We start from the raw sequence: 18,699 nt of genomic DNA, 5'->3' as shown, positions 1-18,699 counted from the left end.
TGACACACAAATTTGCAGTGAAGGTGCGTTGGATAACCACGAGAGCGTTCCTGCTATCAAATGAAATCGCACCAAAGACAATAACCCCAAGTGTAGGTCCAGTGTGTCTACAACGGAGATAGGTTGGTGAAAGGCCCTCAACTGGCCTCCTGGCAAAAAAAAAAAAAAAAAAAAAAAAGGTTCAAATGGCTCTGAGCCCTATGGGACTTAACATCTATGGTCATCAGTCCCCTAGAACTTAGAACTACTTAAACATAACTAACCTAAGGACATCACACACATCCATGCCCGAGGCAGGATTCGAACCTGCGACCGTAGCAGTCGCGCGGCTCCGGACTGAGCGCCTAGAACCGCTAGACCACCGCGGCCGGCCACTGAGGCAGAACCGGCTTTCATCGGAAAATACGACAGACCTCCACCTTGCCCTCTAATTGCTCTCGCTTGATACCACTGAAGTTGCACGACTGAAGTTTCAGATGGCCGTGGTCTGGGATCAGAGGAATGCACGCTACAGGCTGTGTGGTTCGGAGCTATACTGGAATTAACGGATTGTTGACATTCGTTGTGTCACTGTGGTACCAACAGCAGCTCAAATTGCAGCTACAGATGCAGTACTATGCGCTGGAACCATACTCTGAGCATGATGGAATTTCCTCTTGCTAGTGCCATATGGTCTTCCAGAGTCTGGTTTCCTTGCGACCGTACATTCCCGTGACCACCGCTGCCAGAAATCACGTACAGTGGCTGCTCTGCAGCCAGTTCTTTGTGCAGTTTCACTACGGAAAGAACATCAACCTTCTCATAGCCGAATTACATGACCTCGTCCAAACTCGGTATGGTGTTGACAATGCTGTATTTGTCACTTTAATGGCGTTCTTCACTAACATCAACTCAACTTGTCAGGTAACTCTCACAACCGTGTATTTGGAGCAAATCTGATCTGCATCCTCGAAGTGGCACTACAACCACCACTCTGAAGTGACTGGTGCGAAACTGGTGTAGACATCATGTTTCAGACGTAGAAACACGCCTAACAACTTTCTTTTACGTCGCAAAAATCCTTGGAGGTGCATTTTTTTCCGTCAGTGTATTTGGAAGAGCATGTATAGTGTGTTGTCACCGCATGTCATATGATACCTTATCGAGTAGGGGTACGACTACCTTAGCGATATGGAAAAAGGTTTGCTTAATGAGATAAAATATTTGTTGAAATTTAATAACTGTGTTACTGACGTAACACACGCAGACTCAATTGACTATTACATCACGTCAGACAGTGGAAGTTACTTGGTATGTTATCACAAACTCTGAATAAATTTTGTATTTCCGCTGGGGTCGCTATCCATAACATAAGCAATTACGCTAAGTTCCTCATTTCCGCGTATAAAATTAGAGAGACTCAGTCACCATAAATGTGCGAGCACATAACTCCTCTACAGTTATATGAAAATATTTTAAGTAAGTTGCATACATATATCTTTTTTACCCTAGAATTTGCTTTCGTCAGATTAACAGCAGTAACTTACTTAGTAAAAGTGTTGACAAACAGTAGGGAAAGTTAAGCATAAATTCCCATCAACATATGCACGGTGCAAGCGAATTGATTACTCTCTCTCTCCACACACACACACACACACACACACACACACACACACACACACACACATTCAAGAAAAAAAATGGTGCCCACATGCGTATAACACCGAACCAAGAGAACTGTGTGGAAGAACTACGACACAAGTTGGTACTTGAGGGGAAAGAGGTCTCAGGGCGTATTTATTATTTTTTATTTCTTCTCCTGAGGGAAACAGTAAAACGTTCCATTTTTTATTTCCCCAGAGGACATGAGTATCTCCATCTCCGCAATATAAGTGACACAGTGCTATCCTCATCGCCAGCCATGCATACTGTCCTGCCAGGCAACACATGTGCCAAAACAATATTTTTTAAGCATATACACAACTTTAATTGTAATACATAGATACTACAGTCACAGATTATTCAGCGTACTCTGGAGAATTTATCATCAGCTTTTTTCGAGAAATCAAATGTAGGAAATATTAAGCTTTATTAACATGTAGTCAACTTTAATACAGTATCAGCCAAATCAGTACTGTACTTTCTTATTTATGCTGGTTAACACATGTTCTTTCACATTTTACATTATCCATTCGAAGTCATATAAAATTTGATGTTTTTCTTATCTTCCTAGTGTTCCTGCGTCATTTAGTGTATTTTGCGGCTTCACAGTATTTGCAATAGCATACCTATGACTGATGGTGATATTTTTCCGCATGCTTCGTATCACGAACACTTTGACATTATTTATCATCAGTTTTATGAGGCACATATAATGCTAGCCGAGCTCGTTGCTTTCTCTTAAATTTCGTAATGAATAAAACATGTTAAACATACCGTTCCAGAAAAAAGTATAGTGTCACTTATTGTAGGATGTCGTAGTAATCATAGGCATTGTCTCGACTGTGGAGGCAAGTCTTTAGTAGGATTATTAAGTTTTGTATTCAGATGGCTATACGCAAATCTCTTATTCTGCGTACGGAAAACACGACGTAGAACTCGATCTATCCACAATGTGCTGTAACTACTCCAATAAGAGATGCCACTTTTGTACTGGTATGTAGATTTCTTGATCCATACTTTGAAAAGCATTGGGCATTGTCTGAATAAGAGTTCTGCACGAGAAGCAAACAGTAGGAACTCGTAAGCAAAAGGAAAGAATATTCCATTGTCAAGTATTCTTTCTTCGGTATTTTCACCTCAGGTATTTCAGAATTGCTACTGGGCCTGCTGAGATAAATTTAGCTAGTTTAGAATCTACACTGGTTGACTGTTCCGTCGGTTCTTGGTAGAACCTTTAATACATTATGAATGAAGCACACAGAACACAGGTGTAATATTCTACAATATTTATTATTTGTTACACGAACCGGTTTCCGGCTGTCACGCCATCATCATGTACAATGACCTCATTTTATGCGCACAATACTGTTGGACATTTTTTGCCCATTGGTAAAGACAGCACTCGAGCTTTGGAAAAGCATGAAATATATATAATTACTTGTATTTGTGGCAAATTCTATACAGGTCAGTCTGGCGGAGCAATATCTACCAGCTTGAAGGAACATCACAGAAGATGGAAATTTAGAAAAGGAGACTCTACTTTTGCGGACCACCTGCTTAAAGAAGAACATAATTACAAAGTGAAACAAAAAGTATTGCGTCACATCCATTAAGGAAGGATGACGAACTATCTTGAAATAATGGAAATTAATAAACACATGTCCACCAGCCCAAGCTTAGTACTGAATGACCAGACACATTTCCTTTACTCGCCACTTATAACTGCAGACACTATTCGTAATCCCATCCTGACCGTGCTGTGAACGACCCCTCTACTCACATGTACCATTTCCTCTATTTCAGTTACTGGAATTTCTCCTGTTGTGGCAAAAAAATTACTTTGTATAATCATAACTGCTTCACTCATCTGATTAATATCACTTTTATATATTATCTGGTTTTAATGTAGGACCCATTAAAGACAAGATTATTTTGTTCAGCGACAACTTTGGAGTATGTCATCATTATTTATTGTTCACTTATTTTCATTCATGTACAACTGCTGTAATTTGTCTATAGTTCATTAGTTAATGTGTTACATATTTTCTTTTCTTTAAATAATCTTACATCCCGTTTACAGCGAAAGAATTCCTCTAGTCTTATTCCTAATTCTAACATTAACATTTTTCATCTCTGGAAATGTAGATACTCTGGACATGCACTAGTTTAAAATCGTTGATCCAACAAAATTTCACTAGACCACATACTTTTCCTTGTACTTGACGATGGCGTAACAGCCGAAAACCGGTTCGTGTAACAAATAATAAATATTGTAAAATATTACACCAGTGTTGTTTGTGTTTCATTTATAGTGTAGTAGATCGCCATTTTCTTTCAGTTGCGATGAAATCTAATGTCAGCCGAACCAAAACCTTTCTCAAGATGAATCAGTCCCAGGCCACGAGGTAAATGATACTCACTCATTCACTTTATAATACTTATACTCTTACAAATTCTTTATTAAACGTTAGTACTGTCGCTCTTCATATTCTTAGGTGTGGCTTAGGGTTTCGTTGTACACTAAAGGCTGCAAGTGGAGGATTATGAACTTCAATCTACACACATCAAAAAAAGTTTTGTATGACCTCGATTCCGAGAGTTCCGGAATCTGTACAGAAAATTGGAATAGAGATCAACATAAACATCATTTCCACCCTTTTTATTACTCATGAAAATCACACACTGCATATTGTACCACCATACAGCGAGACTTTCAGAGATTGTGGTCCAGATTTTTGTACACACCGATCTCTCTAATATTCAGTAACACGTCCCCTTGCACTGATGCATGCATGTATTCGTCATGGCATACTATCCACAAACTCATCAAGGCACTGCTGGTCCAGATCGTCCCACTCCTCAACGGCGATTCGGCGTAGTTTCCTCACAGCGTTTGGTTGGTGACGTCGTCCATAAACAGCCCTTTTCAATCTATCCCAGGCGTCTTCGATACGGTTCATGTCTGGAGAACATGTTAGCCACTCTAGTCGAGCGATGTCGTTATCTTGAAGGAATTTGTTCACAAGATATGCACTATGGGCGCGAATTGTCCTCCGTGAAGACGAATGCTTCGCCAATATGCTGCCGATATGGTTGCACTATCGGTCGGAGGATGGCATTCATGTACCGTACAGCCGTTACAGCGCGTTCCACGACCACCAGCGGCGTACGTCGGCCTCACATAATGCCACCTCAAAACAGCAGGGTAACTCCACCTTGCTGCACTCTGTGGACAGTGTGCCTAAGGCGTTCAGCCTGACCGGGTTGCCTCAAAACACGTCTCCGACGATTGTCTGGTTAAAGGCATATGCAACAGTCATCGGTGAAGAGAACGTGATGCCAATCCTGAGCGGTCCATTCGGCATGTTGTTGTGCCTATCTGTACCGTGCTGCATTGTGTCGTTGTTGCAAAGATGGACCTCGCCATGGACGTCGGGAGTGAAGTTGCGCATTATGCAGCCTATTGCGCACAGTTTGAGTCGTAACACGACGTCCTATGGCTGCACGAAAAGCATTGTTCAACATCGTGGCGTTGCTGTCAGGGTTCCTCCGATCCATAGCCGCGCGGGATTATCCGAGCGGTCTTAGGCGCTGCAGTCATGAACTGTGCGGCTGGTCCCGGTGGAGGTTCGAGTCCTCCCTCGGCCATGTGTGTGTGAGTTTGTCCTTAGGATAATTTAGGTTAAGTAGTGTGTAAGCTTAGGGACTGGTGACCTTAGCAGTTAAGTCCCATAATCTTACACACACATTTGATCCTCCGATCCATAATCCGCAGGTATCGGTCATCCACTGTAGTAGTAGCCCTTGGGCGGCCTGAGCGAGGCATGTCATCGACAGTTCCTGTCCCTGTCCGACCAACATTGCCTTGGTTCACTCCGAGACGCCTGGATACTTCCTTTGTTGAGAGCCCTTCCTGGCACAAAGTAACAATGCGAACGCGATCGAACCGCGGTATTAACCGTCTAGGCATGGTTGCACTACAGACAACAGGAGCCGTGTACCTCCTTCCTGCTGGAACGAGTGATACTGATTGGATGTCGGACCCTCTCCATCTACTAGGTGCTGCTCATGCATGGTTGTTTACATCTTTGGGCGGGTTTTGTGATATCTCTGAACAGTCAAAGGGACTGTGTCAGTGATACAATATCCACAGTCAACGTCCGTCTTCAGGAGTTCTGGGAACCAGGATGATGCAAAACTTTTTTTGATGTGTGTATTTATCAGCTACATCGAGTTATGAAAAATTAGTTTAACCAACATATATTGTAACATCCACGAAATAAATTTTAGCTACAATGCGACGAGAGAAAATTATGCCTGTAACAGTTATAAACATTATCTATTCGACATATGAAAAAATAGTGAAAACGATGATAAATATTAATTATTTATATAATATTCTAAGATGTAATTGGACATATCGATGTGTATCATACAAAGACAATGATAATTACAAATTCCTTTTATGATCTGCGTTTGTCTTCCTTTGTTTTTACCTTTTGTTGGTTGGCTTTTGTAGGTTGCAGACGCATATCAAACTGAGGTCTGATAAGAAACTGTAATTATTTGTTAATTATTACTTGAAAATAGAGTTCAATATTATTATAAATATGAGTGAATAATTATTTGTAACTTTAATTCCTCTTTCAGTAAGCATTATCTGTGTTAATTATTTCTTTCCGCTGCAACGAGCGAAGCCATTGATGATAACGATTTGTATCGCGTTTTTGTCTGTGTTTTCCTTAGAAACAAATCAAATGTTTGCTTGATGAAGTCTAAACAGTGCACAATACGAAAGTAGAGTTTATAGAGTTTAATAAGCATGTTGAAAAAGTTACTTATTTGGTCTAACAATAGAAAGTCTCTATCAATTGTCTGCCGCCATCTTAGCAATTATCTCAGCGGCAAATTCAAATTACGCAACTCTGCAGACATAAATGCCGATCGTAATACAAATGTGTAAAAATAAATGTGCACCGGTGGTCCCGAACTCATTTGAATGAAAATGATTCGAATCAGATTGGTTCTTTAAAAGCAGTGCTCATAGCACGATCCTTATAACAAACTTTTCTAGCTGATGTATGGAGCCGAAATTAATTACGCACGAGTTGCGAAGAATATTGTTTCAGGTAACATACGTCAGTGTTGTGCGCGGCTCATATTCGGTGGTTTTAATGATCATTTTGCTGAAGATAACTGTTTCCATCATAATCAATAGTTGTATAGAATCTGTTGTATGAACTGTGATTTAGTGACACTTACAAAACTTACAGACAACACTTTAGCACAACGTTAACTTGGAGTTCTTTAGCAACTTGACCAATTCTTTAGCTGGGAGAAAATTTATTTAGTAATACTTAGTGTAATAAAATAAGATTATAATTTTCATTTACAAATTAGTTAAATACCAAACCACTGAATAAAACGGCGAACGCTACAATATACAGATCACCCACAAATATTTTATCAATGTATATGAACGTTAAGACAAGACAACGATGTAAGTTAATGTTTATGATAAGCTAGGGCAACAATTACTGAACTGTAAAACTTCAAAGGGTAAGTAGTACGAGGACGTGCTGAAAAATAGTGCCTTCGAATTTTTCATATGAAAACTCTTAAAGATTTATAAATAAAACTAATTGTTAACATTCTATATCTTTATTCTTCACGTCTACATATTTATTTTTCAACATAGTCATCCTGGCGACAAACTCGTTTCTCCCAAAGAGAGACCAGTTTGTCAATACACAGTGACTGACTTTGTTGAAGGAACTGCAACTTCGCTCCAACACTATCAAAATGTTCAAATATGTGTGAATTCCTAAGGGATCAAACTGCTGAGGTCATTGGTCCCTAGACTTACACACTAGTTAAACTAACTTAAATTAACTTATGCTAAGAGCAACACACACACACACACACACACACACACCCATGCCCGAGGGAGGAGTCGAACCTCCGGCGGGAGCGGCCGCTCAAACCGGGACATGACGCCTCAAACCTCAGCGCGGCTCCAACACTATCAAAGTGAAGTCCTAGACGGTCTTCTTTAAGTTGTGGGAACACATGAAAATCTGATGTGGCGATGTCTGGGCTGTATGGAGGATGGTCGATGACAGTGAACGGAAGGCGTTGTATTGTTGCAGATGTCGCAGATATTGCGTGTGGCGTGGCAATGTCTTGCTGAAGGAGTGGAGGTTCCACGTGTGAACGAACTCTTCGAATTCGAAACTCGATTACAGAACACTTTCTTCACGCAGCGACATAGTTACACTTCTCCATTTTACACGCTACAACTCGGAGCCTTCAAGCTGTTGGAGGTTGCAAATATGCAGACATGAAGAATAATGTTAATAACGTTTCTTTATTTAGAAAGCTTTAAGAGTTTTCAGATAGTAAATCTGGCGACATTACTTTTCAGCACGCCCTCCAGTATCTGTAATTATATAGCAAATAAAATATCTGCACTCCAAGAAACAAGGTATACTGATGAACATTCATTTGATTCAGAGGGATTCAGAATCTTCAAAGGGAATCCAGGAAAAAGAGTTATGAAGAATGTACCCCAATTTGGAACAGGATTCATTGTAAACCAAAATATACTAAACTCGATAGTAGAATTTAAATCTGTCAATGAAAGGCTTTCAACATTAACCTTCAAATCAGTAAACAAACTGTATACCATTGTAAACTCACATGCACCAACAAATGAGAAAAACAGAACACAAGAAATTTTTTGGCAGGAACTGTCAAACACCTTAGACCAGATTTCATCCAAAAACACGATAATATTGTTGGGAGACTTTAATGCTCAAATCGGCAAAGAACGTCATCACCAATCCATAGTAGGCAAATTCCCTGCACATAAAAGAACTAATGCAAATGGAGAAAGACTTATTAGTTTATGCAGAGAACAAGACATAGTTCTAAAGTCTACATATTTCAAAAAACTCCCTAGAAAACAAACTACATGGGTATCCCCGAATCCAGTCCGTGGGGAGAAACAACTTGACGATGTTGCTATAAGCAGACTGTCTACATCAGAGATACTCAATGTATGTAGTCTATTTTTCACGGACCCAAAAACGCAGAAAACTGCATACAATAGCATAGAGAACTGTAGAATACTTGCTGAATATTTTGAAAAACTACATAACTGTTATCCACCGAAAGAAAAATTTAATTTCAATATTGTAAACCCAACACCACCAGACTCTTGCTAAGAGTGCAAGTTTAGATTCTGATCACTATCTATCTGTCGTTAAATTCACAATTAGACCAATATATAAAAGAAAGAGCGAATATCAACCTTAAAAGTTTGACACTCAGAAATTAACCAAGGAACACAATTTCAGGACACTTTTGGAAAAGAAAACACCTAAAACATGGGAACAACTTCAAAAAGATATAGTGCAGACAGCAGAAGAAACCATTCTCCTTACCAAAAACTGGAAACATGCCTGGTGGAATGATGAGTGTGACAAACTAATCCTAACAAGACAACGAGCTTGGAACGTTTGGAATGCCAACAAAAATGATAAAAATAGGAACTCCCCGAAAGAAGCCCGGAAGCAAGCCTCAAAAGGCCTTAAAAAGATCCAAGTTCAATACATAAAAGACCAACTAGCATCAATAGACTCCAACTTCAAACAGAACAATGCTAGGGACTTTTACAAAACCTTCAAAAGTAACTTAAAGAAATACTCTCCTCCTAGTCTATTTTTCACGGACCCAAAAACGCAGAAAACTGCATACAATAGCATAGAGAACTGTAGAATACTTGCTGAATATTTTGAAAAACTACATAACTGTTATCCACCGAAAGAAAAATTTAATTTCAATATTGTAAACCCAACACCACCAGACTCCAAGCCGCCAACCACAGAAGAAATAAAAGAAATCATAAAAGAGCTTAAAAATAATAAAGCCCCTGGAGAGGATAATATAGTTGCTGAACTATGGAAGTACTCTAGTGACAACACGATACAGTGTCTATCAGAAATACTAAAAGAAATCTGGACAACACACAGATTACCACCAGACTGGACATCTGCATTAATACATCCACTACATAAGAAAGGGAAGAAAACAGATCCTAGCAATTATAGGGGAATCTCCCTCTTACCAGTGACCTATAAGATCTTGTCTGAGGCGCTTTCAAAAAGAGCAGAAGAGATACTTGACAAACAGCTAGGAGAGTATCAGGCTGGATTTAGGAAGGGAAGGTCATGTGCAGAACAAATACTAAATTTAAAGAACATAATAGAAATGAGGAAAATCAGGAACTTAAAATACGTAATTACTTTTGTGGATTTTAAAAAAGCCTATGACTCAATTGACAGAAATACACTGCTTGATATCTTAAAACAATTGGGACTCGATGCTAAAACAACTGCAATAATTAAAGGTACTTTGACAAATACAAAATCGAAAGTTAAATTTAGGGGAGAGCTCTCAAAATCGTTTGAAATAAAGTCAGGTGTTCGACAGGGAGATGGTCTGACACCTCTGCTTTTCAATTGTGTCTTGGAGAAGGTAGTTCGAGAATGGAGGAAGGCCATCAATACTAAAGGGATTCAAATAGGGAGAAATCCAAACAAGATCACTGTCGACTGTTTAGCCTTCGCAGATGACATGGCATTGATTACAGATTCACTAGACAATGCCCAAGAACAAATAAGAGAACTACAAAAACAAGCAGCCAAAGTAGGGCTACAAATATCCTATGAAAAAACAAAGTTTATGACAAACATCTGTGATGCTCCTCAAAATATTGCAGTTGACAGCAACACAATACACAAAACAGATTCCATTAAATACCTAGGAGAGTGGATTACGTACAATGCCAAAGAAAAGATAGCTGTAGAAACTAGAGTGCACAAAATGGAAAGAGCGTTTCATATGACCAAAAACGTTTATAATAAAAAATCCTTGTCGTGGAACACGAAATTAAGACACTACCAAACAGTGGCCAGACGTGAAGCTCTCTATGCGGCAGAAACACTTAAACTAACAAGAAATGGAGATCTTGAGAAACTAGAGAAGGTCGAAAGAAGAATTTTAAGGAAAATACTGGGAGCTAAAAGAAACGATAATGCTGAATACAGGTTAAGACCAAATAGAGAGCTATATCTGAAAACGGAGAAACTAACTGATGTAATGAGGAAGAGGAGACTACAGTTTTTTGGACATATATTCAGAATGGATAACAATAGACTAACCAAGCGGATATTCACATTACTCAATAGCTACAAATCCAAGCCAGCATGGTTCATAGAGACTGAAAAGGACATTGAAAATGCTGGAGTTACAATAGACACAATAGAAAACGGAACACATTTCAGAAAGGCAGTTCAAAAGACAGAATTTCAGGAGAGAAAGAAAATAACTAGATGAAAGTGGACTCAAGTAGAAAGGAAACAACACTCTAAAAGGATGAAGGAAATTTGGAAACTGAAGAAATCTAATACAATGAAGAGTAGCCGAAGTTGATTCATCGTACCCTCCAAATGGGTTATTCGAAAGAAAAAAAAAAAAAAAAGAATTGGGTATTAATCTACAACGGAAAGTAATGGACCGCTTGTTATTTCTAAGTACCAAACGCAAACAGAAAAACATGTTATACTCTCACTTCTCCTCTGATAAAACCTGGTGCCGGCCGCGGTGGTCTAGCGGTTCAGGCGCTCAGTCCGGAACCGCGCAACTGCTACGGTCGCAGGTTCGAATCCTGCCTCGGGCATGGATGTGTGTGATGTCCTTAGGTTAGTTAGGTTTAAGTAGTTCTAAGTTTTAGGGGACTGATGACCACAGATGTTAAGTCCCATAGTGCTCAGAACCATTTGACCCATTTTTTTTAAAACCTGGTCAATCACCTAAACACAAACAAGAAACTAGGTAACTAAACCAAGAATACTTCATATGAAGATATTGGTTTCCGTTAAATATCTCAGTCATCAACTCCTTACAAAACGGTTCAAGCTCTTCTGTATGTATTCAGTTTCATTTTCTGTAAGAGCACGCTCAGGGAAAAATGCTTAGGTATAAACACGTGTATCCTCACCAACTCAAACTCTGTATACGTAACTATTATAGTTGCTTTTAGGTATGTCTTAGTCAGGATGAGGTTCCCTTTATTCAACGTGGAGTAACGTAATTAACTCCGGAAATTACAGCTTTTACTCAATAAGCGATTTGCTATTATTGAAATTACACAATATTTCTAGTTTTTCTGCTTCATTTATTCAGAAAAAAACTAATTTAAACTATAAAGGGCGATCAAAAGTTTCCATTCGATGACCACGGTAACCCCATGCTTACGTGTCGATGCCTACGTACCGGCATCGGAGTCACGCTGGTTGCATATACGCTGCAGCAACACCCTCAGACGGGAAGTTTTCGATCGCACCTTACATAAGATTCCTCTCGAAGGCCAAACAAACCACTTGTCTACATGGCTGCCTAGTTTTATTTGTTTACTAACGTTTGATATTATGAGCTGCTTTATGCCTTATCCTATTCCGCTCGTCGGTCTTTCCATCCTCTTCCGAACTCGTCGACATCACAAAAACTTTTGTGACACGTTTGTATCGGCCAACTAACACATACTAGCATCCAACAAAAGTAGAATATGATATTTTTTACCTGAGCTTTAACTTGTATTTGTTAACAATAAATTTTTTATACGTCACAATCAGCTGCCTTTATTTTAGGTATTTATATGTACGATATGTTATCGATTTCAGGGTTACGTAACTCAATCTTCAGACAATCGTATGATTTCCATAATGAAATGACTATACGCTTGATGTTGCCGTGGTCTTCAGTCTGAAGACAGGACCGATGCAGCTCTCAATGCTAATCTACACTGTGCAAGCCTGTTAAGCTGTGAAGGTTTTGCCCCACTCTTCCCTCCATTACCAACTAACATGCCTCAGGATGTAGCTGTATATGGGTCCCTTTATCTGATGAAATTGTGCTATTAATCTCTCTTCTACCCAACTGTATACAGTGCCTCTTTATTAGTTATCCAATCTATCAGTATTTAATTATCAGTATCCTTCTGTAGCGGCATGTTTCAAAAGATACCATTCAATTCTTGTCTGAACTCTTCAACTTCCTCGTTTCTGGGCCGTAGTTGCTCTCATCGATTCTGTTTTCGATAGGAATCGCGCTTTTTGGTTTCCGTTTGTTCGAATCGGCTTGGTGGCGCATGAGGTTGGCAGGAGTGTTTTGGCGAGTACAGGCGGTTAGTGAGAACGTGGACACGAAGCAAGTAGCGACACGGAGCTCTTCTGCGTATAGCGGGGCAACTGGATTTGTCATTTCCTTGTCCGTAGTGTGATGTGTCCGGGTTCGTCGTGGTCCTGCCGTAGCGCCTTCTTGAGCGTTGCCACGCTTTGGAAGGTGATTGGATTCCGCCTTCGCCTCGCCAGTGATTTACTCTTGCCTAGCTGGAAAGCCAAGGTTTTCGTATTGGGAAGTCGGCGGATTATATGTGGGCAATCTCTCAGTCCATGGTTCGCAATTGCTTCGGCTTTTACTTGTGGCGCTGTTTATTGTATGATGCATAACGTGTGCTTTTTTAGCTGTTACGAGGTTCGAGCCTCGATGTACAGTATCTTATCTCCTCTTTATTATTGTCGCTGTTGTTGTGGTCTTCAGTCCTGAGACTGGTCTTGATGCAGCTCTCTATGCTACTCAATCCTGTGCAACTGCTTCATCTCCCAGTGCCTACTGCCAACTACGTTCTTCTGAATCAGCTTAGTGTATTCATCTCTTGGTCTCCCTCTACGATTTTTACCCTCCACGCTGCCCTCCAGTACTTAACTGGTGATCCCTTGATGTCTCAGAACATGTCCTACCAACCGATCCCTTCTCCTAGTCAAGTTGTGCCACAAATTCCTCTTCTCCCCAGTTATGTTCAATACGTCCTCATTAGTTATGTGATCTACCCATCTAATCTTCAGCATTATTCTGTAGCACCACGTTTCGAAAGCTTCTATTCTCTTCTGGTCCAAACTATTTATCGTCCATGTTTCATTTCCTTACATGGCTACACTCCATACAAATACTTTCAGAAACGACTTCCTGACACTTAAATCTATACTCGATGTTAACAAATTTCTCTTCTGCAGAAACGCTTTTCTTGCCATTGGCAGTCTACATTTTATATCCTCTCTACTTCGACCATCATCAGGTATTGTGCTCCCCAAATAGCAAAACTCCTTTACTACTTTAAGTGTCTCATTTCCTAATCTAATTCCCTCAGCATCACCCAACTTAATTCTACTGCATTCCATTATTATATGTTAACTAATAGTCTTTTGTCTGTACTACCGGTGTGCCTGGCTCAAATGGTTCAAAAGGCTCTGAGCACCATGGGACTTAACATCTGCGGTCATCAGTCCCCTAGAACTCAGAACTATTTAAATCTAAATAACGTAAGGATATCACACACATCCATGCCCGAGGCAAAATTCGAACCTGCGATCGTAGCGGTCGCGCGGTTCCAGACTGAAGCGCCTAGAATCGCTCTGCCACACCGGCCGGCGGTGTGCCTGGCGATATATTTTTTATTAAGAGGCTTCATAAACGTTGTTCTGTTGTTTCGTTTTCTTCTATCTCAGCACTGGGTTTCGTTTTGGAATCACAAACGGCGTTCATTGCTAGCGGCCAGTTTAGACTAGCAATTTGTTGACTGACCGCAGGTAGCAAATATATTAGAAGGGTCAGCCATCATTTTAGGAATCTCGGGCTGTGCGTGTTCTGTAATTTAGTACTTAAATGCTGCCTTGTTGTCCCGAGCAAACAAGAAGTTAGGTGTCTCCCCAAGTGTAAAATTCTTACAATTTTACCACTATTTCTGTGGTTCTTTCATTTGTTTGAATAATAAAGGCTGCTTCTCTCCATGGATTAGTATTCTGATTGTTTAATACTCTTAATTTATTTTTTGCAGCTTTACCTTCGGTGCAGTTATACTTTTACGTAATTTTGAGTTGTTATAAATTTGAGGCCGTCCACTGTTCACTTGGAACTGGGTGTTGTGTGATGTCCTTAGGTTAGTTAGGTTTAAGTATTTCTAAGTTCTAGGGGACTGATGACCATAGATATTAAGTCCCATAGCGCTCAGAGCCATTTGAACCACTGTTCACTTGGACAGTCAAAAGGTTGCTCATCTAGTTTTAAGCTGTTAAAATCTGAATCCAGTCACTTTTTTCTTCGACAGTAATGCAAAAGGAAAATTTTAAATTTGTTAAAACCCGAAATGTGCGCCCTCTCCGTGGCGCATTGGGCACTGAGTTCATTCGTCGCAGATGACAATGCGCGATCGCATCGAGCAGTGCAAGTGGAGAGCTCTTGGAACGAGAGGATATTCGGCGAATGGACTGTTCTGCATGGGAGCGCGTTACAGAACAAGCATTACCATCAGAGGTGATCACACGCCCTGTTAAGAACTCTGTCCCGCCTTTATAATATCCAAGGGACCATAATGAATCTGGGTGACTTCTTTAAATGAAGCGTCGTTTCTGTTCGTCTCAATGCGAATTTATTTCAGTTACCTTCTGTACTCTACTATAGCAGTTCATTCTATACACGGTCGAAGCTTCGTCGAGCTGTATTACCTGTCAGTGACACATCATGTGAAAGTTATTATCGTTGTTAAGAGTCGCACACCAGTGAATTTCGCACTGAACTCAGGGGCGGTTCGTAACAACAAATTTTCAATTACATTTCGCGTCACTTGCAGCTACACTACTGGCCATTAAAATTGCTACATCACGAAGATGACGTGCTACAGATGCGAAATTTAACCGACAGGAAGAAGATGCTGTGACATGCAAATGATTAACTTTTCAGAGCATTCACACGAGGTTAGTGCCGGTGGCGACACCTACAACGTTCTGACATGAGGAAAGTTTCCAACCGATTTCTCATACACAAACAGCAGTTGACCGGCGTTCCCTGGTGAAACGTTGTTGCCTCGTGTAAGGAGAGATGCGTACCATCACGTTTCCGACTTTGATAAAGGTCGGATTATAGCCTATCGCGACTGAGGTTCATCGTATCGCGACATTGCTGCTCGCGTTCGTCGAGATCCAATGACTGTTAGCAGAATATGGAATCGGTGGGTTCAAGAGGGTAATACGGAACGCCGTGCTAGATCCCAACGGCCTCGTATCACTAGCAGTCGAGATGACAAGCACCTTATCCGCATGGTTGTATCGGATCGTGCAGCCACGTCTCGATCCCTGAGTCAACAGGTAGGGGGCGTTTGCAAGATAACAACTATCTGTACGAACAGCTCGATGACGTCTGCAGCAGCATGGACTATCAGCTCAGAGACCATGGTTGGGGTTACCTTTGACGCTGCATCACAGACAGGAGCGCCTCACAGACTCAACGACGAACCTGGGTGCACGAATGGCAAAACGTCATTTTTTCGCATGAATCCAGGTTCTGTTTACAGTATCATGATCGTCGCAGCCGTGTTTGTCGACATCGCGGTGAACCAACATTAGAAGCGTGTATTCGTCATCGCCATGCTGGCGTATCACCCGGCGTGATGATATGGGGTGCCATTGGTTACACGTCTCGCTCAGCTCTTGCTCGCATTGACGGCACTTTGAACAGTAGATGTTACATTTCAGATGAGTTACGACCCGTGGCTCTACCCTTCGTTGGATCCCTGCGAAATCTACATTTCAGCAGGATAATGCACGACCGCATGTTTCAAGGCCTTTCTGGATACAGAAAATGTTCGAATGCTGCTCTGGCCAGCACATTCTCCAGATCTCTCACCAACTGAAATCGCCTGGTGCATGGTGGCCGAGCAACTGGCTCGTCACAATATGCCAGTCACTACTCTCGATGAACTGTGGTGTCGTGTTGAAGCTGCATGGGCAGCTGTACCTGTACACGCCATCCAAACTCTGTTTGACTGAATGCCCAGGCGTATGAAGGCCGTTATTACGGCCAGAGGTGGTTGTTCTGGATACTGATTTCTCAGGAACTATGCACCCAAATTGCGTGAAAATGTAATGAGATGTCAGTTGTAGTATAAGATATTTGTCCAATGAATACCCGTTTATCATCTGAAATTCTTCTTGGAGTAGCAATTTTAATGGCCAGTAGTGTATCAGTCATGGTACAGCCTAGAATGCTGTGCAAGGCGGTCTGTGGACAGGTGAGTGCAGTGGCGGGCTACTTACGAGAAGACCCATCTGAGGCGCTCGTGCAGCGTGCCCTTCATGACGACGGACAGACCCAGCATGAGGTCGCCGAAGGTGACGGTCCCCGTGTGACTGCGGTCCAGCGCGGCGAACACGTAGTGCGCGTACTGGCTGGAGTCTGGAACACAGGGGCGCACACGGCGCTCATAAGGCAGCGGCAGTGGCGGCGGACTGATCAGAAGACCTCACTACCCGTGAGGCCATTTTCTAGGATGGCCTTCGGCTGTGCGTCTGAGGTATGACTTGTGAGGTTAATTTACTGAGGTTCTAATAATTGTACCACACTGGCCTATAACGACCTTGCCTAAAATAAAAATACCTATTAGCACACCTTATACCATTCGGCATAAATACATAATCTCTGTATGCTTCCCTAAATTGACGAATTAAATCGTCCAAATTAGGCTTATAATACCACAATTCTTCTAAAACAATAACAGCTGCTGAATAATTAATCCTGTTGCCATAGAATGTTATAGCTAATTCATCAATCATCTGTTGACTGTTGGGAACAAGGGAAGCCAGGCGTAGGTCGTCCGGATAATTTCGGATAAGGTCCCAGTTGGCATAAAAAAACTCCAACGCAGACGTTAGCTGTAAACAATAACATTTATTCAGAAAGTAACAGTACCTTTCCTCTTAAAAAATGTCATATACACTCTATTTCTTACAACATAGGTTACATATTTAACTTCGCTCTGAACATTGTCTGACTTCTCAGGTTCGTCTCCAGCTATTTGAAGTCCAATATAAAATGGATTAGTACCTTGAAACAGGCGATTCTTAACTTTACATTCTTTCTCTAGATCTGTCCAGGATTTAACTTTAGATATATCTGCACTGGTTTCGGGTTTAGAATATGTTACAAACTTAAATCTATTCTTCCTAGTATATCTACGCCATGTAACATCTGTAGAACGTTGCGGATTAAGGTCAAATGCAACCATTTTATTAGTACAAGCTATACGCACTTTCTCTAGTGGTCCCTGATCTTCAAATATATTCTTATTAGCTTTATCATCCAAAGTTGGTCGCTCAGTCCTAACATTAATTCTATGAACATACGTTACCACCTTATTAATAATTACAGAGGCACACTTATTACCAAAAAAACTTAAATTCATCTGTTATGTCATAATGCTGAAGCCTTGCAAAATTCTTTGCCGTCTCGTCATGTTTTTCAACGGCGGCCATTTTACCATATTCAAACCTAACACCATCGGTCTGTGTGAATTCCGTACGCCATCTACACATACGACCAAATATAGGCCTAGTCAGATTCTTCCCTCGGCGTATCCAACGCCTCGGGCGTGCAGCGCGAAACTTCCGGTACATCCTCATCCGACGATATACAGACAATTTCCTGCATGTACGACCTCCAAACGTGAAATTAGAGCTTCATCTCCAATACTAAACTCATTCGATACAAATATTACCAAGCCACGGTGTTTAATAACCATTCCAGGTTTATTTTTAACATTAACAGTAACTGGTCGCCCTTCCACAATACGCTTCAATATAGAGGCATATTTCCGCCACCTGGACCACTCAAATTCTTCAAAAACAATAACATTATGAACACGTGCATCATACCCACCAAATCCGAATTCGAAACAAAAAGGCAAATACACATGCTGCTTTCTAGACAAAACCTTTTCAATCAATGTTGACTTGCCGATATTTGTATCGCCAAATAAGTACAACAGTTTTTTACGAACCTCCGTGGACCGAAAGGCCTTGTTATACCACCGTACCACGCGGGCCGCCCGGTCATTGTAATTAAGATGACACTCGCTCAAAGACTGCACAACCAATCGATTAGCCT

The 18,699-nt window shown here is 40.9% G+C and overlaps 1 protein-coding gene across 1 annotated transcript in view; it reads right to left on the bottom strand.

Annotated features, from left to right (window-relative positions):
- The window catches only part of LOC124606485 (Kv channel-interacting protein 1-like), a 210,847-nt gene that overhangs the window by 74,214 nt on the left and 117,934 nt on the right, over positions 1-18,699 (bottom strand). The window contains exon 3 of the mRNA XM_047138468.1: positions 16,854-16,992. Coding sequence (XP_046994424.1) covers positions 16,854-16,992 — 139 coding nt within the window. The remainder of the gene's footprint in view (positions 1-16,853; positions 16,993-18,699) is intronic.

Source organism: Schistocerca americana, chromosome 3 (genome assembly GCF_021461395.2).
Source record: "Schistocerca americana isolate TAMUIC-IGC-003095 chromosome 3, iqSchAmer2.1, whole genome shotgun sequence".
Lineage (NCBI taxonomy): Eukaryota > Metazoa > Arthropoda > Insecta > Orthoptera > Acrididae > Schistocerca > Schistocerca americana.
Note: the sequence above shows the minus strand (reverse complement) of the source record. Positions and strands in the feature narration are given on the sequence as shown.